Below are 19,881 nucleotides of genomic sequence, written 5' to 3'. Positions count from 1 at the left end.
CCGCAGACGATGCCCGAGAAGTTCATAGCCATGTTTCCTGGTCCGGGATTGGAAGCCTAAAGCCTGTGATACTGGGCAGTCCTGCAGGATGCTTGGGCTGACTTCACGCTGCCCCTTCCTAGTGTGCATGAACTCAAGCACAAAATTTTTGCCTGTCAGTTAGAGTCCCAGAGTAATCCCCTGTGATACTTCGTAGGAAGAAGCGATGAACACCAGCCTTCTAATTAATATATTGAATAATGGATCTCCCTCAGGCATATGGGAATATCCCATGCTGTCATAGCTTGGCAAAGCAACCCCAAAAATAGGCTGCTGGCCTGACAGTAGTATCAAATTGTCTGGTCTCCATTGAGTGAGATGTATTCTCCTACTTTTAGTGTGTGGCTGAGTTTTGGTTTTGGCTTTTGCTTCTGTACCCCACTGATCTCTGTTTCTTGTGAAACGGCCTAGTTTTCATTTGGGAGACAACTCTTCTTGTATTCAGATGACTCTCTGGGAAGCATTTTTGAGTCCTTTTGAAAATCACCCCTGCTTGAGAAGTTTAGGAATGATCTTTTCACATGCTGTGATTTTGGAGGATGTATTTTATTCTTCCCTGTTATGTCATCTGGAGGCAAAACATCTGCTAACCTTAGAGGACAGAGCAGCTTTCCTGGACCCCTGCCTGCCTTCTCCCCAGACTTCATCCCAGAGGCCCACTTGGATTTCAGAAGTCGTGCTTGGAAGCGTTCTGGCATTTGAGAAAGATGGGATCGTGTAGACAATCTATCTGCAGTAAATAAGGATACCAGTATGATGAGGACCATATTTGCTTGAAATTAGAATTTTAGTCACACCTCAAAATCTACCTTTTCAGGTAGATTTTCTCAAGAAATGTTGGGAAGGAGCCAGATACATTCCAGTGTGCAGCTGTGTACAGGTCATTCCTCCAAACTGCCTCTCTGCCTCTGAACCCCTAGAAGTTTTCCTGCCACTGAGCAGAACAAAAACTGTTGTTTTATTTAACAGAAGGAGCTGAACCCACGCTGTGCAGAACGAACAGCCTCTTATCATAGTAAAACAGACAAGATGTTTCCACATTCATTTAAACGTGAGCCATTTGTGTCGCTCAATAACATCCATTAAAGATAAGGAAGTCCCTCTTTATGCCTTCTGCCTGGTGGAAATTAAAAAACTCTCTTAAAACGACGATTCATCAGCAGTTCTATGAGGCAGAATTCATTCTCGGCAAGAGAAGAAATTGAAACTCCCATCTCTCCTCTGCTGGCATTCCCCTGAGCTGCCTCCGTGGAATGAGATGAGTTTAATTCTGCTGTTGTTAAGCGTAGTGAGCATGAAGCTACATGAGAACCTAAGAGAGGGAAGGAGCGTTATTAGCTGCACTACAGGTTCTTTTAAATAATGTTGATTCAGTAACTTGTCTCTTGCTGATCATATACAGAACAAGGATGAGAAGCTAGTGAGTGAGGTTGTTGTATGTGCATATTTGTAGCAAGCTAATTGGAATAGGAGATAGCAGTGGTTATCATCACTCTGAAATTACCTCACAGATGATTGTCCTCCAAGGGGTAGCAGACAGTAAAAGTGGGATGTAGCCATATTTCTGGGATTAGAGAAATGTCAGGAGTTGTGCGACTGAATCTGAGAGAGACAGACACCGACCTATGGCTGTCAGCAAGGACTGAGGAAATGATAAATAATGCCAGCAGAGAGTTCAGAACTGATTACAGTAGATCTGGGTTTTCCCCAAAGGAGGAGGAAAAAAAAAAAAAAAAGGGGGAAAAAAGCACAGTTTTTTATTAGGAAAAAAAAAAAAGAAAAACAAACCACCACCCCTGCGAGGTATTTGGCCAAAGGATATAGGAAGATTTTTAGTTTATGCTCACACTATTTTTGATTTTCAGGTTTTGATTGAAAGTCTTTGAGGAAGGAGACATGTTCCATTATAATATTGATTTTTAGGACCAGTCTATAATAGTGACTCCCTAAAGCCATTTCTGGATCTGCTGTAGTTTCTCCTGCATTCTTTTTTCCTTTCTACAAATCATTAGATTTGAACAGTGCATTGACACTTCGGAATTTTCCTCAAGGCTAGAAAACAGCAGAGAATTACTTTTCATTTGGCTTTGTATTTTTCTTTCCTTTTATTGCTCATCTATAACAACATATTAAGAACCCAAGAAAGAGAAGCTCTTGATCCACCTACAATTTGGCCATACAGTTTAGCTTTTTTGGTTTGTGGGTAGCCCAGGCTCCTTCTGCAGCATTCTAACAGGATTTTTTTTTGCTTCAGCAAGGTGATGCTTTGAGGATGGCAAACGGGATGATGCTTTGGGGATGGGAGCATTTGGGGCTTCGTAAGGAGCTAGGAGCATGTCTAGCACTCAGATCCCTGCACACCTTGTCTTATTGCTTGGGCATCCGTCTCACTTGAGGCAAAGGCACCTGCAGAAACTGTTTTGTCTTTGGTCTCACCTTCTACAGAGCCGCTTTTCCGCCAATGGAGAAACCTGCAAGTAGCTGTGGCCATTTTATCCACCTCCTGTCATGTTATTTGAGGATGCTTCTCCTGTTCTGAGCACACAACCATCTTGTCATGTAACACGTAGTGGTGCACAGAGCTGCTGTCACGGCTGCTCTTGCCCATCGCAGCCAGTTAGACTTGCCGTTTCTGTAGACAGAGCCTGTGTCTCAGCTGCCAGAATCCTTTTTGTTTCCTGCATTTTTGTCTTTTCCTCTTGTGGCTGTTGGGACAAACGTGTGTCTCACCACAGGAGACACATTGATGCATTTAGATTTGCTGGTCCAGAGCAGAGTTTCTTCTTCTTTTTTCTCTCTTCCTCCTTTCCCCTTTTCTTTCCTTCTCTCTGCCTTTTTCTGGCTGATGGTTACAAGTCATAGAACAAAATAAACCATTTGCTGTCTTCAGGTTAGCATCTGGAATGCAAAGAAACAACCGTCAGAAAAGGTTTGTGACAGAAATCTAGCTTTTCACATTGCCTTTCTCCAAAATGCATAAATTGAACTGCAAATTAATTTCCAGAATGTTAGATGTTATCCCAGGGTGATTCTTTGCAATATTCTGCAACAGGGAATGTGGAGACTCATCCTTCCTTAATTAATACAATGCACAATGCCCATAGGCATATGGGGCTCATCAGCATATCCTATACATTCTATCTGTGCCAAGTTTCATGCTGGCATCCTCTCTTTGGACAATTTAAGTTTTATTTTTATTCCTCTACTGCTGCATTCATTTATTAAATGATGCTCTCATTCTGAAGCTTTTCAGAGGCACTGTGTTCTGCCTTGGACTCTGTTAATAGCTGAATCACTGAGCCTTAGCATTTCAGGCATGTCATATTTGCAATCAGAAATTGTTCATACAAATGAGGAGAATTAAACACACAGTGAATTGAGAATCCTTATTCTGGTACAAAACCTTGCCTGAACAGATAAATTTTAAGATACTTTTGCTAGAAGAAAAACTCTGAGCAACAGTATGAATCTCTTGTAAGTGCTCCTTTCCATACAGGGACACAAAAAAAATGGACTGGCATCATCAGGCTCTGATGATGTTTTCCTTTGAGCATGTGCTTTTCTAAGTTGGTCAGAAACGTGATTCATGTTTCCTGAAGAAACAATGCCATCACATAGAGTGATTCCCCTATGTGTCTCCAAGTCTCTCCACTCTTCACAAAAATATTCTACTCATAAATTTTCAGTGGGAAAGCAAAGATTTTTGGATAAAGTAGAATGAGCTGCTTTACTGAAAGTAGTAGGGTATTTTTTTTCTCCACCTCAGTATTTTGGTGTGGATGCTGATAAGCAAAATTATTTGTTTTTTCCAGTGTATTTTCTGCATTTTTCCCCTTCTCCATTTTTCTTTTTCTTTACCATTCAAGAGAACAAAAAAAACTCAAAGATGAAAAAAAGATAGTAGAGGCAAAGTCTGACCATGGGTCACTTTTTAATGTGCCCGAAAACGTTACTTCATTATTTTTTCATTGAAACTCTTGCAATTTAGGATGTTGGCAAAAAAAAAAAAATCTTACAAAAAGTGCCCCTTCCTTCAGAAGGCAGAACAGAATCACAGCCTCTCACTGGAAAGGGTTTCAAATTTGTTCACCATAAAGTTTGCAAGTGTCTAATCCCAAGCAAATCCCCTCTGCGCTCTCTGGAAATGCCTCCCTCCTGCGTTCGATGCCCATGGGACCATGGGCTCCCAGTACATCGTGTGCTGCAGCTTTGAAATGGCTTGAAAATAACCCACAGCAACAGCCTCTTCGCTGGCTGCGCCCAGTCCTGATCCCGGCGCTGCTCAGACTTGGCAGGAGAAGCCTTTTAAATCCCTGCAGGAGATGCCACCAGGGCTGAGCGTTTCCGCAGTGGCCGCGGGGCTCTGCGGGGAGCCGGGGGCAGCCCGGGGGAGCAGCAAGGGGCCAGGCCGGGAGCACCGCGAGCGCTGCCGCCCCTCAGGTGCCTGAGGCTCCTTGTTCCCTGTTTCTTCCCAAAAGTTCAGTTATGTTTATTAGGATTTATAGGTCAGGGAGGAAATGCCCAGGAACTTTAAGACTTTATAATCCGGTAAGTGGATCAGAATTAGGTACAGAAGAACTTGTACTTTCTTATTTTTTGGTAATAAGGGAAAAAGGAGAGCCAAATCAATAGGAGCTTTGTTCAGCTGATGAAAAGCCTTTAAAGGTATTTCCAGGTTAATTGGCATTTCTTTCCCATTGCTGTTAATTTCTGGTATAAAGAATCACTCTCACTTAGGCCTTGAGAAGAGGAAAAAGTGGTTCTCTGAGCAGCAGAACCTGCCACCTTGTGTGGATTCTCTAGTGTTCAGTAACATAGTTGGGCCAAAAATGAGGCTTTTTCTCAATGAAAAGTTTATCTGGAATCTCTTACCGCTTCCTGGCTTGCTATGTGCTTGAAACTTGCAGCAATTTGGTACCTCTGAAACACTTAATCCACTATAAATTTTGGTGGAAATTGGCTTGGGCATTTAGCAGATATTGGGGAAGGGATGAAGGCAGGTAGATGTGTGTACAATGAATACACACACAGGGGATGTCAGCACGCAGGCTTTGCTTCCTTTGAGACACCAAGCTGCAAACCTCCTTAAGATTCTTTGGGACCTTTTTAAAAAGCATCAACTCTGCTGAAAAGAAATTAGCTGAGATTCAGCACTTAGCAATTTTTTTGCCTTATGTTGCAAACTAATTCTCACAACAATTAACTTCTGCCACTGTCCAGAATTGTAGCGTCATAGAAATTAGCACTGGAACATATAGAAATCTCTAGGGAACTGGCTAGGACACTTTTGCACAGCATCTTTCTGCCAGCTCTTTTTCTCAACTTCATTTGAAATATGCTGTGCAAGGAGGTTTCTTCCACCGCTCTTCAGAGACCGTATCACATCCAGCCCTCCCCAGCAGTGTCTCCCCATGTTCAGCCATGGAGAACGATACTAAATTAATGTCTTTAATAAAGGCATTCTCCCCCTCAACAGTTTCAACATTTTTAGCTGTTCTTGGCTGTGGTACTTCATGGCTTGCTGTGCGTGTGGCTCGAGCGAACGCCGACTGTTACATGTGAACAGCTCCTCCTGGATAGAGCAAGTTTTAGGCTTGGCTGCAGTAAATAGATGGTGAACTTACACCATCCTCTTAACCATCTGCAGATGCCTGTAGATTTTTATACCTAGGCAAACATGGTACCATATCAGAAGGCTGTCGTTGTCCATTAGCTGAGCTTGAGTTAAATACCAACCAGGAGCGTTTTCAAGGAGGTAAGCTGGCATGTAGAAAAGGCCCAAGTGATTCAGCAGTGGTGCTATATGAAAAGGTCTGGATCAGTCAGCAGGAATCATCTGGGCCAGTTTTTGCTCTTGCCTGCCCATACAGACATGATGCTTCTGTGAGCTGGATGTGTTGGACATATGCACTGCTGACTTGGTAGCGTAGGCAAGTGCCAAGTGTTTGTTCACTTCTGGGGCAGGATACAATTAAAACTGCAAACTAATTGGCAAAATACACTAGTTTGATTGCAGTTGCCTACAGCAAAGGGATGTGTTTTCCCCTTTTTACTTATTATTACACAATAAATGTGCCTTGTTCCTTCCCATTTCCACTCCTTAACTGCTGCGCAACATCCTGCTAAGCAGCCTTCATCCGTTTCCTCCGTCTCTTTACGAGAGCAGTGATAATTGCCTTCAGTTTGACACCTCAACCTGCAACAACCTCTACCTGCTGAGTGTCCAAGTCAGCATCTTGGGAAAGTCTCAGTCCCTTTTAAAAGCTTTGTTTTTGTTTTGAAAGCCAGAGCTGCTGGATGCCATCTTGACATGTCAGAAACCAGGCATACTGCTGGCAAAATGCTCAGTTACCCGCAGGTTCTGAACTATGTTTGAAAGCCTGAGGCCCTGAGACCTGATTTTGACCTTGTTGTAAATCCTTGACACAATTGTTGCTTATGTCCAATGACCCTCCTCCCCACCAACCCATTCATTCCCCGGTTAATGGTGCCAGGAGGTGGAGGAACACAGCATCGGTTGTTCTGCTGCTGGTCCAGGGGGCAAGGATCTGGCAGATCTCAACAGCAAGCACTCTGCATTGCTCAGCAGTCTTGATCCAGGGTGCAAATCCAAATGCTGTCTTTCATCATTAAGATGTCTGAAAAATAGTTGGGATAAAAAAAAAATGAGGAAATGATGCACTCCAGGGGAAGATGATGGAGGATGGTAGAGAAGGTAAGCAGAAGTATGTAGGAGAGCAAGTAACCCAAACTGAGAATCTGTGCACTTTTTTTCTCTTTCTTTGCATAAGCTTCAGTTTATTGTTTTAGACTATATCGTACATTGTACAGAAACACTTTAAGAATGGCTAATTAATAGTGAGAATGCAGGATGCTGTGTCTTCCTTGACCTTCTCACTCTCTGTCCCTCCGGGTCAGGGCTGAAATGTTAGAACAGTCTGGGAATTGCGCATCCATGCGCAGTGCTGTGCCCTGAAGTGAGAGAAGGGTCCTGCACAGGCTCCTGTCTGTTCGGCAGCCCTCCAGAGCACACAGCTCTGTTCCAAAAAGACAGGAGGAAAGACCTTGCAAAAGAACAAGAGCTACCATGAGAACAGAAAAAGAAAAGCAGCAAAAGAATGAGAAAATAACCATTGCTTCCATCTTAATGGGGTTCGGAGCTGGTTTGAATTTGTAATTGGCCACTAATCCTGCGCTAGCTGCAATCCTAGCTGCAGGCTCCCCGTTTCAGAAACTGCCGTTGCAGCAGACAGGGAACATGTCAGCAGGAAAAACTGACCTTTCCTGTCACTTCTGGCTGCATCCTCCTCTTTCTCAGCATTTTCTCATCCAAGTGGTGATAAATAAATGGAAGTGATGGAGGATGTTGATTTAGGATGCATTGTTGCAGTGTAAGTGCTCCTTCCCCCCAGGGTTATCCAGGACAACACACATGGGTGCATTTTGTGGACCTTGGCTTGGATTTTGCTGTCTCTTCTGGAGTTTGTGCATGTATAAAATAGAGAGTTGAGCTGTGCCTAGAACTTGAGGTGTGACAGGAAAACAGTTTTCAAGCTAAGCTCAGGCTTCTGGGTGTTGTTAAATGTTCTTTCCCTTTGCAAGCCTCTGTAATGGAGGTGTTTCTCAGCCAGAGAGTAATGAAACCCCCTCCCAGCCGCCTCACTTTGTGGGCAGCACTTGGTTGTAACAAACATATGGTGGAAGGTGTGAGCAAGGGGGTCTGACATCTCTCCCCGTCATACCTTACTAGCTTTGAGCAGTTTCAAGCTGTGTATCCTCCAGCCATCCCTCAGAGAGAGGAGGTGTGGGTAAGGAGAGAAAATAAAAGGCTCTAAAGGTGTCTTCTATATTCCTTTTATTGCCAGACCTGAGAGGTTGTTGTAGTAAGTTGTCAAGAGCGGAGGGATTGCTAAACGGGGTAAGGGAGCAGCTTTACACTCTGTGTCTGTGGGTGTGCTCGAGGAGCTGCGCTCGTATCGTGCTCTTTCCACTGCCTGACACTTTGTGGTGTTTGCTCAAAACGGCTCCAGACGGATGATCCCAGGCCGCTTCCCGAATGTGCTCTGTAAGGCAAAGCTGCCTGCTTCACCAGTGGGAACTGTGCAAGAGGAGGCATCAAGACACAGCATTGACTGGGGATTTGTTTTGCAACCAGAGGCTTTGATACAAGAGAAGAACTTGGTTTGGGAGAAGGAAGGGTGGCCGATGCGTTACTAAATAGGCTCATTATCTGACTGCAGATAAGAAGAACTTGTCTTGCTTTTGGAGATTGCTTTGTGAGCTTTTCCACTTGAAGTATGGCGTTCAGCGAGCTGAGCAGTGCTGGGGGGATGCTGTGTGCTGGTCCTTTTGTTGTTGTTTTTCTGAAAAGAACCATCAGGCTTGTCAAAACTAATTAAGTGAACAAATAGATGGCACTGGGAAGGAAATTCAAGCTAGAGTGACAACTTTCAGGAGAATCTGGTCATCTCTTGGTACTTACATAATAGGCTTTACAAGTGCAGTTAGGTCTATAGAATTTGCACATGCAAGCGCACAGTGGTAATAAGTATGTTGATTTTTTTCAGAAATGCTTATATTCTACTGATTTCAATCCCTTTAAAATGAATAAGGTGGCCTAATGCTGATGTTTCTTCCCTTCTGGGCCAAAAGTGTTTGGCTCTGAAAGGGTATGGCTGGTTTCCAGAGGAGTCTGGAGAGCTCAGCATCCAGGGTGAGGGCTGGATTTAAAGAGAAAACCTCCTGGAAAGGTCTGTGAGACAGATCCCTAAGGGCCTCCTCCCTGTACTTAAGAGTGCTCAAGTTGCCTGTGGTGTTGATGAAGGCGTGATGGATCAGTGCTTTGGTAAGGGCCTGCCTCTCTGCCTCTGTTGACATGTCGTAGACTGGGCTCGTGGTTGCTGAAGAGCTGAGATGATACCATTTATGACTTGTTATGAAAAAAAATGCTGACGGCTAGCAATGTGTGCCCTGTCTGAGGGATTTTAGGAAATAATATTGCCATACTCCATAGTGGTTTTCACTGGCATTTTGAAGAAGTTCCTGCTTGCCCTACTGTCACCTGAACTCTGTCCGAATCCTCAGAATATCATAGCTTGGTTAATGACATGGTCACAGGGATGGGGACGGTCCTGGGCTTCCTGCTGATACTGAGCAGCGTTTTCTTCCTTATGGGATCACCCTGAAAGTGATGGTAGCAATCAAGGAACAGACCGTTTCTCCGTGAGAGTAGGATGATGAAAGCTTTGCTTGTGCAAAGCATTTTGTTTTGTTCTGTTTTATTTTGCCTCAGTTCCCAATGTGTTTTTAAATGGACGTGCTATTGATGTGATGCTCCTGCTAACAAGCAGTGCCAATTTGAGTTACCTCCACACTGGGTCATCATGTAGCTGTTCTGGCATTTGCAGCACTGGCGGGGCTCAGCTGAACTCCAGCACATGCGTGTGTTTGTGGCTGCTTCAATCACTGTGTTTTTTTTTGAGAACCACGAAACTGTGTCAGAGCATCTGTATTTTGTTTGTTCTTATTTCCTTTATTTTTCCCTTTTTTTTTTTTTTGAAATGTTTTAGCTGTTGATGCCCCCAGGATTAAAGTAGCAAAGGATTGTGATAAAAGTGTTTCAGAACATTAGGGAATTGTGAACGTTGGCTGGCTCGGAGGGAATCTATTATTTACACTCTACTGTATCAAATTCAGCTTCCACCAAATTAGAAACTGATTTTTGTCATTGTCCCTTTTTAATCTAACCCCTTGGTTAACTCAGGAGAAGCTGCTCCATAAATCACATGGACATCTATGGATTTTTTTTTTCCCCTGCCAGACATTGCTAGGACTAAATGTTCATCCCCCAGTGATACTTATCAGCCAGTACACTAATAATAACAATTCTGTTTTGGGCTGGACTTTCCCTCTGCCAGGAGGAAAACTGTCTTTGTAATGTGCCCTGCAAAATATTTTCAGAAAATAAAATAACAGTACACATGACTTGGAGTGCTTGGTCTTTCACCAGTGGGGTTAGGGAGACTCATCGTGCCCTATTTCATGATCATCACAGGCATGGGGTGAGCAATGAATACTTGCTAGCATTTTTATCAGCACTTCACTGTGAAAATTAATATCATAGTTCCTATTTTGCAGATGGGAAACTGAGGTATATGGTAGCAATATTGCCCAACAAACTAGGGACAGATCAAGAAGCTCAGTCTCTTACGTCACTGTTCAGTCACATTAAAGCCATTTTAGATTTGCTGAATTAGACAGAGAACATCTGTCTACTGAGCGTTACTAAAATAGAGTTCTGGTTTTACTGGATCTCAGGAAGAGGACAGGCAGGTTCACTCACCATTGCCTGGAAAGGTATTTTAAAGGATCCGAAGAGTGAGCTGAGTGTAGAAACACAGAGGAGACAGCATGGTGAGTAGGAGGTAGGGACCTGGTAGATCCCAAGTGTCGTAAGGTGGACGGTTAAACTAGTTTACTTCCCTCACCTTCTTTTCATCTTCATTTGACTGCAGCCTTTTATCTCACTGGCTGCCTTCTCTGTCTTTTTCTTCCCCAGGTCGGTGACGGGTTTGGATAAAGAGCCTGACCTTGTGCACATGGAAGCCCGGACAGCCGATGGACGTGAGTGTCTGCAGCCAACACTGATCAAGTGGGCCTTGAGTGAAGAGGGGAGTGAGGAATGAACTACACTTGGCTCATTTTTCCTCCCAATTTGTATTTTAATTTATAGGAAAGATGTGGGTCATACTCTTATCCTTAGGCATAGGGGGGAATTTGAAGGCTTCAGGGCTTGTATCTGTGCAGAACCTTGGCAAAAGCACAATCTATTGGGTTAGGGAGCCATTCTGTTCCTTATTTAGCTGCTTCATTATCACTTATTCTATATGAGTCAGAACTTCTGTACACTTGCAGAGGGGTTCAAAACAGCTTGGTCATACCTGGGAATTTAGCAGACTGTGTGACAAATTGCTGACTGTCAGACTTCTTCAGCCAGAAAGTCCCTATGCCCCAACCACCCCTTGACACGTATTGAAGGGATCATCCAGGTTTGCTCTGCATCTAGATGTTGCAAGCCTGTAAGAGGTGCCCTTATATAAAATTAGAAATACATAAAAAAAAAACCCTCCCACCCCCCTTCATTGAAATGCATCTAGCCATATTTGAAGTAGTATGGATTCTTAAGCAATGAACCTCTGAGGAAGAAGACATGATATATTAGAAGTAAGTTGATTTTTTTTCCACCACTTTCTCCAAAATGTTTTATATTTCCCAGGATCCCAGCATGGTAATGCATCCTTTTCTGGATGGAGCCTGGCAGTTGCTTAAGTGCAGCTCAGTGATACACCACGATGGGCCATGTGTCCCTCAAACTACAAGAACAGCATAGGAAAGCAGCACAGAATCTCTGTGGGGTAGTGACAGGGGCTATAGAGGATTTCTGTTGGAAAAGGGCCTCGGTTTTGTTGGGTGCAGACTATTTTAGTCAAATGCTGCAGGAGCCAGATGCAGCTGAACCAGCTCCTGTCTATCAGGATATCCTCTCTAAGGCTGTGGTGGTTCTAAAATCGCTCACTGACTTCCCACTGCTATTTAGTGATGGCAGCTGAACAAATAACCAGGCAATAAAAGCGTGGGGGTGACAGCTGTTTGTTAAATATGGGGAAAGAGCAAAACAGACCAGCAGGTGGGTGGACAAGGTAGGGAGGCTTCCCCAGTGCCTTTGCTGCTGCGTGTGCTGTTGTAGAGATGTCGAGAGATGTGGCCAAAAGCAAGTAAACAAGCAAGTAAGCAAACAAACTGCTGATGGAGCCTGCTTTCAAACTAAGCTTAAACTTGCTCACCCAGCTATTTGAATACTGGCTGTGTCAAGGATGTAGATGCTTCATCTGAAAGATGTCTCCCCAGTTCACAGACAGCTCTCTTCCTGCAGGTCTTGTTTGCTCGAGGGGTTGGTGTTTGTTCTTGTTTTAATGTATAAATTCAGCATTTTGAAATTGCCTGTCGATGGTATTGAGGGTTCCCCTGCAAGCCAGGCTTAAACAGCGGCACCAGCAAAACGGTCCCGTTGTGAGCTGTAGTCTCAGCAGACTGCAGCACAGGCAGGACCCAGTGGGCTGTGCTTGGCCCACTAGTGTGTTCCTCTGCAGCAAAATGCCTCTTCTTTCAGCCAAGCCTGGCATAAGAGGACCATATTGTTCCAATTTGATTTTTTTTTTTTTTTTTTAGGATTTAAAATGATATTAGTTTATGTTGTTAAAAACAAAAATTCTCGAAGCTGTAGGTTCACCTGATGTGGTGCAAGTACAGCTCTGTGTAGTCAGGAAAGGCAGACTGAATTTCTTTCTCCTCTTTGACTCTGTAGCCAGAATAGACCTTTGTGCTTTTAGTGAAACAGCTGAGGCACTTATATCTGCTGAAAATTGAGAAACTTCTACCTGCAGTTATGTCTGCCTGACTGAGAGTTTCTGATGAGAAACTGGCAGAAAGAAGGGGACCGTTTTCTACTGCCTCTGAGATCAATGTGGTAGCTTAGTCCCTTAGCTGATGCTTAACGTGATACAGATATGAGTGTATGCATTGCTCAACTCATTTCGGGGACTAGAACCCTTGTTTTTCTTGTCCCTGACCACTTCAAGAGGGTGCAACTCTTGTGTTTCCCTTCATGACACACACACACATACACACAAAATGAGAGTAAAGTTTGTTTTTTCTAACAGTAGTTTCCTACTGGAGTCAATAACTGATCCAAAGCTGATTCAGACATTGGAGCTTAATGTATGTTCTGTGGCTGGGAACAGGTGATGGGAGCTGCTAGAGTCACATTCATCCATGGATGAGTCAGGGCTCCCAGGAAGCTAAGGGAGATGGAAGGTGGAGGGTTTATTCACCCCTTCAGTGTATGTCCTTCTGCAAGACATCTTGCCTTATATCTTTCAGGTGTTACTTGTCTTTAAAAGAACATGGGGTCTCTGAGATAAACCTGCCCCAGTGTTTAGTCTCCCCAAATATTTACAAGACACTGCAAATTCCAGTGTCTTCCTGATCTCAAGCCTTTACTGTCTTTTATAACAGATGAAGTTATCACATAATTTGACATCTTGGCAGAGCTATTGTAGCTGGATAATAATGCAGACTTGCATTTTTAAATTACAAAAACGAGTAGCAGCCTTGGGCACTGTACTTTGCCTGTGTTTGATGACAACTGCAAGGGCAGGACTGAATGCAAGGAGATTATTACAAATACAGTGGCACACCTGGAAAAGATATTTTATTAAACTTTTTAATGTTCAATGAGAGAATTGTGAGTTCTCCCCACTCACATGTATGATGCAATAAGCAATATTTTAATTAAAGGGAAAATAGGGGGGGGGAACAGATAAAAATGGATTATGGTTAGCTAATTCCTAGGGAAAAAATTACCATCCAGTCTACATTCCTAGACTATTTTACCTTGAGGTGGAGGGAATGGCTAGGTCAGCTGATTGTTTTCCCTCTCCCCCAGTAGTTTTCTTGGCAGTTTATGATTTTAAGTCTCACTGGCCACTGATGGAAGCGGAGCCAATCTGCCAGTGCAATTTGTGTCCATCAGCTGTGCTTCTCTTAGCCATGCTGGCCAGCCGTGCCTGCTCTCGCTGCCTCATTAACACTGCAGGCCCTGCTAGGAGCCCTTGCTGTCCCACGTCTCCTACAAGTTGCAGTAACAGGTCCCGGGAGGACCAACTTCGCCAGCCTTCAACATTAGTGACAGGCTCAGCTGTTTCAGCATCTTTGGGCATTGCCCACCAGAGAAAGCCTCTTGCATTCCTGCTTCCCTCAAAAGCTTCTCAGTCGTGCTTGGTTTGGCAAAGCAGGGACTTTGTAGGCCGTTCATAGTCCCTGGCCTTGAAATTTCTGCCTTTGGATTTTCTCAGTTTGGACATGTTCTGATCAGAGCTGTTGTTCTAGGTCTTTCTCTAGTCTGATCATTTTGCCTTTGAAACGTCCACTTTCTACTTTGTTATAGTGGATGGCATCATTTTTTCTTGCTGCAAGGTTGCTATTTGTTATACCCTGTCATTTTTAACAAGATTTTTTAAAGTGTATTTTTAAGCATCCTTTTCATTTTCTATAGGGAATAAAGATGAAATTGAGCTCATTTTTGTGTCAAAGACAGATATGAAGATAATTTTTTGATCTCTTTGGTTGTTTTCTTTTACAAGCTCTGTATTGTAAAATATATGAAAATAAATGAAGAAGAAACTAAGTGGAAAGTGGATAGTGAGATAAGCTCACCACCACCATCAGCTCCCCATGCTTCCTGTGAATATTAATCAAGTGCCTTTCTTTGAGTATATTTGATTGCTGGTGTAACACGCTCAAAATGACACATTTCCCAGTAGGCAAGAAGCTAGTTGTCATGTCAACACTTGTGTGTTTGTTGGGTTTTTTTTTTCATTTATTTGTGACAGGTTTTTATTCCTTCTCCTGTTCTGTCACTCACCAATAGCAAATTATCCCCTGTTCGGAGGGATAAGAATATCTAAGCGAGTGTGTAGGAGAACATACCAGAGGGAATGAGCTTCTAAAAATACAGCTCCTGACCTCTCCTCCTTGCTCTACCTAATTTTAGTGCAGTCTCAAAGAACCAAGTCAAGGCTCTTTGGGTACAATAGCAATCATGTAAGACCCTCTTGTTTTTGAAGAGGTTGTTTTTTATCTACTGCAAAGATGTCTTAGATTTTAGATGTGAGAGATAAATAACAACTCTGGACCAGATCTGTATGTGTCAACTGGTGAAGAGGCTTAACTGCCCTCAGCTGAGATTCTGACCTACTACTGCTGGGTTTTATGCTGGGAGAAAGCACAACTCCTCTGAGTCTCCAGTTGTTTGACACTGTCTTTAGGACAGATCTGTTTCACTGTACGCCGTATACTTCAGTTACATCCAGATACTCTGAGCTGGCACTGGCGATAGTTTCTGCTGCTTTAGCATGGTCAGTGGGACTGCGTTTTCATCGCAGACCCAGATGTGTGCAGGTGCTCTGAATGAGCCCCTATCCACCTGGAATTTCATGCCTCAGACCACAGCCAGGTATGCAGCCTTTAAGCATGGACTTCCAGTCATGCTTTTGGGCATGAACCTTTACTAGATGAAAAAACGGTTGTAGTTTGGGATTTTTTAATTTTTTTTTGGCCAATACCATTGCTGTTACTGTTGGCTTCAATGCCTCTGGCCTGCCTTACCTTCTTTTTGATTTTTTAGAGTCTTTTGGTAAGATGAAGCTATGGAAGCAGTAACTGCCAAGTTTTGTGAATCTTGACTTTAACTTGAACCTGAGGAGACAATTAGCTGCATGTCAGAGGGTATAAGTCATGTCCCCCACTGCTTTCCTGTGAAACAGATTTTACTGTCTCTTGAAGAAGCAGACAGAGGACAGGAGCAGGTTTTATGGGTAGGAGAATCCTGTAAGAAATTTTGCTAGACTAGTTACTCCCCTTTTGAACTTCCCTTTTATCTTTTTGGGCTCAGTTCAGCAAGATCCTTATTAATGGGTGCAGTTATGTGAACTAAAATCACTGAATCAGGCTCACCTTGGCCCTTATAAACTCTATTTTCTTTCTTAATGGCCTGCCCTCACCACTTATAGAAAAGTCAACAAGTGTTTGAAGCTAAGAAGACTGTAAAAGTATCAAAGTGTAAAAGATATGATCCTTTTATCACTGCAGCTGTCATTTCAGTTGTATTTTCATTTTCCTCCTAATTTGCAGTTTTCAGAAGGGCAATTCAAAGGCAGAGATGGCATATTTAGATTACATAATACACAGATACAATGCCTTGATTGTTCTGTTTCGCTTCCTTTCTTAGCCCAAGTAAATTAACACTTAATTCCCTGTCACTCCTGACAACACGCTGGAGGTGAGTGTGTCTCTTCTTACCACTCTGGGCATCTGCCGACACGTCTGCTTTGCAATACAGGCCGCTTTATGGTAGCATTTGATTGACTTGTCTCTTCTTCACATTCTTCTTGGAGCTCTGTTGCTCTCAAGCAATGCTGGGGACTGGCAAGGTGTCCCAACAGCGTGATGGTCTTCCCATCCTCTCTCCAAACAGAAGCTACTCATGCTTTTTGCAGTGCACATAGCTACTATTGGGACTCTTCAGCTAGTCGTGCTGAAGTGTCATGTCTCTAGCATTTTCATACCTAGCATATGTTGCCTGCAATGGCTGTTACTTAATTTTGAGAGGTATTTTCTCAGTAAAATAAGTTGAACTTAATAGTGTTGGTATTACTGTGTTTCTTTTTTTTTTCCTCTTGGTGTATTACTACTGCAATTAAAACTAGTCATCAAGGCTAGGGTATTTCAGGAGGAGGATGGGGAGACACCCAGAAAAGTAATGAAATGAATATATTCTACATGGATAGCTTTTGAAATCTCTATCTGCTCTATATCATCTCATCAGTATTGTGATATGATTTGTATCCTTCATTTCTTATTGCAATTTAACTAGCCTGAGAGATACCTGCACAACAGGGAAGGGAATGGTGGCCTGTGGAAATGTGGTGAATTCCTCAGTCGGTCCCAGTCTTTGAAGGCTGAAGGTGGACTGTGCTGTAGCATCTAGCTGGTTAAGGTTTAAACTTCCCTTCAGACACTCTCTTTCAAGCTGCTGATAACATTTTTGGACAACAAGCTCATATGTGGGCATTTCTCATGCGTAGATGTTCTTCTGTTACAGGCACCCACTATTTAACCTGTCGGATTCAGGAGTGTTCAGAGACCAAAAGGATCGGGCCTTTCTCACGCTCCATTGACATCAGCTCGCTTGTTGTCCAGGATGAATATATCTTCACCCAGGTAGGTTGACCTGATATGAATGTGACATGAATTCTGTCTGAAAAAGGTGTCTGTGTGAGAAGAGGCGTGTTCTTCTGTCCATGGAAAGAGAAGCCATGGGATTGAAAAGCTATACTTGCCTGCTACAGGTTGGCTGGGAGTCTGAGGCAAAGCAGTTCTATCTCTGTGGCACATGCTCTAGGTGCCCTTGCTTGAGGAGGGCGGTTGGACTAGATGATTCCCTTCCAATCTTCAATCTGATGTGTTTTGAAAGTTCATTCATCAGTGGTCATAAGGGTCCAGCTTGCTGTTGTTGAAGCTACTTGGAAAACGCAAAGAAGCTAGTGACGAGCTGGAGAAAACAGTGAAGAACAGAGCAAAGATGTGAGGGATCATTTTAACAAATGGAAAAGTTTGTGCTGATTTGGCAGACAACAAGTAAGGCTTGAAGGATTGAAGAAGTATTTGCAGTATTTGTGGGAGGCAAGATAGCAGGAGATTGGAAAAAGATGTTGCAAAGCAACTTCAAAGTGGAAAATGGTTGTAAATTTGTCAAGTAGTTGATGATGGTTCTGTATATGGGGAGACAGTGATAGAAATTCAAGGAGAAGCTACTCATTTTGGAGACTTTTTCTGATAAAACTGCTGGATGTAACAAGGTCATCTCTCCTCATTTCACGTCTGTGGAGGTGTGAGAATGAATAATATGATGTGATGGTGTGGAAATAGTATTTCCTAAAAACGTGCTATTTGGGCGAAGACCAGGATTCAGGCTGCAGTGATTCCAGGCTGTAGAAAGCTCTGAAGTCACAGAGATTATAGAGGATGATGACGTTAGCTGGTTGTGACCAATGCTGAAAAGATGAGACAGGGCTTGGATCCAAGAGGTACAGAAAAGACATATACTTCTCTTTTTTTGGGCAAGGCTGAGTTGAGCTAAGCTTCTGTTTTTCTGTCTTCAAAGTGCTGCTCATAAAAATGGGAGTTTAAGTGGGTAGGCTGGGATTTGGCAGAAAGCTGGATCCGTATGATCTGGATCCGTATGGTTTGGGATCTGCGTGCACGGGTGCATCACTGGCAGTCGGCTCGTCATGCGAGCGGGCGAGTTGGCTGCTCTGGAGATGGCTGATTGCTATGGGAGCCACAGCTCCCCTCAGAACTTGTCCCACTGCTGCTTCCTCTGGCATCATGGGGACACCTGCTCATAGTGTATATCAAGAATGGACCTTCTGCAACTTGCTACTGGAGGCAATGGTTTTCCAAACGTGAATGCACTACTCTCCGAGGAGCGTGAGAGTCTCAGTTTTAATGTGGTGGTTTGTGTCTGTGGCTGAGGGCATTATTGAGCATCCCAGTTCTTTATGGCTGGCGCAAGGCCTCGCAGAGATTTCTCATTCCTCATCTCTCACCTGTGTTAAAACAAGGCTGCTGTATTTAGAAACTTGGGCTCTCCGTGAGGACATCTGCCTGGCATGAGCATTCCTCTGCTCAAATTAGCATGGAGCAGAAATGATGCTCCAGGCTCCATCTAATAGCTGCTAATTACTTCCAGTTAAATAAACAGTGTGTGTATGTGTGTGTATACATATATATATCCATATCTAGCTATCCGTATATAGTATTTATATATATAATGTGTATATGCATTTATATGAATATATGTGTTAGTACATGAAGGGCCTTGAATATCCTTAGCACTATTTTATACAGCTTAATGGTTCTTTGAAGAGAAAATCACTTTTAAAAAATATTAAACGCAGTCCCTGAAGAGTTCTACTAATTTTGGCAGAAGACTTGCACTTTCATGGGCTGTCTATCACTTTTTTCTCTATTCTGCATCATAATTGCAGGTTTCTGTCTATCCAGCAATCTGTTCTAACTGGCTCAAGGAGCTGCATGGATTAATTCCATGTAGTATTGAGGTAACGCTCAGACCTTCAGATTCACATCACACTCCTCTCTCAGCTGAGGCTGTGTTAAATCCACCGTGTCCAGCATACGGTCAATAGGCTGTGCAGAGTGTTTGCTTGGTACATATGTAGGAGTACTGATATGTCCTGGATGTATTAGTATCACAATCCATGGGATGTAACTGCCTATTATGGAATGCATCAGATTCACAGTGTGTGCAATGTCTCATGCATATAATTCTGTCTGGATAATGGCAGGCAGAAATATGGGAGCCAGCTCTTCTGAATTTCAAATATTGGGCAGAGATGAATAAATAAATATCAAATTAAATGTTAAGAACCTGGTGAGGTTTAGTAGCTGCATAAAGCATGGGCATATGAGTTTAGATCTGTCTGTGCCGAAACAATTCAGAAGCAATATAAAGAAGCAGAGAGAGGACCACATTTCACATTTAACTCTTGTCCTGCAAACATTAGGCTTTTAGCCTAAACCAGTAGTCTGTATTCTGCTGAAGTGAGTGGAGAGATCAAACCTGCAGGGACAATTCATCTTACCCTAGACACATGCTGTAAGATGATATGGATATCTCTCTGAATGTGCCTTTCTCATTAACATTAGAAGAAACCTAACTACAGCTTACAAAAGATTCCTAACTTTTTTGACAGCTAAAATCAGGATAGATGAATCCCAGCTGCAGATGTCAATGTTTTAGTTTATCTGTATGCAATTACTCAGTAGTAAATAAATACCACGTTAATCAAATTGATAAGCAGGCCTGTAGTGTCAGATTCCTGGGAAGCATTAACCTGTGTAACTCTGTGCGCTCAAAGTAGATGTGACAGTGTGGTGCATAACACATAGGGGAAAGAAGAATATGGAAAATGTTCTAGTGCCATTATGAATCAGTGATTCCTTGTCATGTGGAGCACTGTCATGCAGCGCTTCTGAAAGGGTGTTGCAGAATTACAGGCTAAAAAAGGGATATGAGAATGATTCTATGCTGGGAAGAAACTTTCCCATGAAGAGCGGTTGAAAAGACTTGCTACCAGGTAAAGGAGAAAAATAATGTAGCACATGATGAAAAATGTAAAAAATAATGAAGATGGAAGGAAG

At 43.0% G+C, this 19,881-nt stretch overlaps 1 protein-coding gene across 1 annotated transcript in view; it reads left to right on the top strand.

Moving 5' to 3' along the window:
- The window catches only part of SORCS3 (sortilin related VPS10 domain containing receptor 3), a 261,932-nt gene that overhangs the window by 174,928 nt on the left and 67,123 nt on the right, over positions 1 to 19,881 (top strand). Inside the window, exons 6-7 of the mRNA XM_088528640.1 lie at positions 10,598 to 10,662; positions 16,760 to 16,878. Of these exons, the coding sequence (XP_088384766.1) occupies positions 10,598 to 10,662; positions 16,760 to 16,878 (184 nt within the window). The remainder of the gene's footprint in view (positions 1 to 10,597; positions 10,663 to 16,759; positions 16,879 to 19,881) is intronic.

The sequence above is a fragment of the Tinamus guttatus genome, unplaced genomic scaffold (genome assembly GCF_059628265.1).
Source record: "Tinamus guttatus ecotype Peru unplaced genomic scaffold, ASM5962826v1 Tinamus_guttatus_pri_ptg000314l, whole genome shotgun sequence".
In the NCBI taxonomy this organism is placed as follows: domain Eukaryota; kingdom Metazoa; phylum Chordata; class Aves; order Tinamiformes; family Tinamidae; genus Tinamus; species Tinamus guttatus.
Note: the sequence above shows the minus strand (reverse complement) of the source record. Positions and strands in the feature narration are given on the sequence as shown.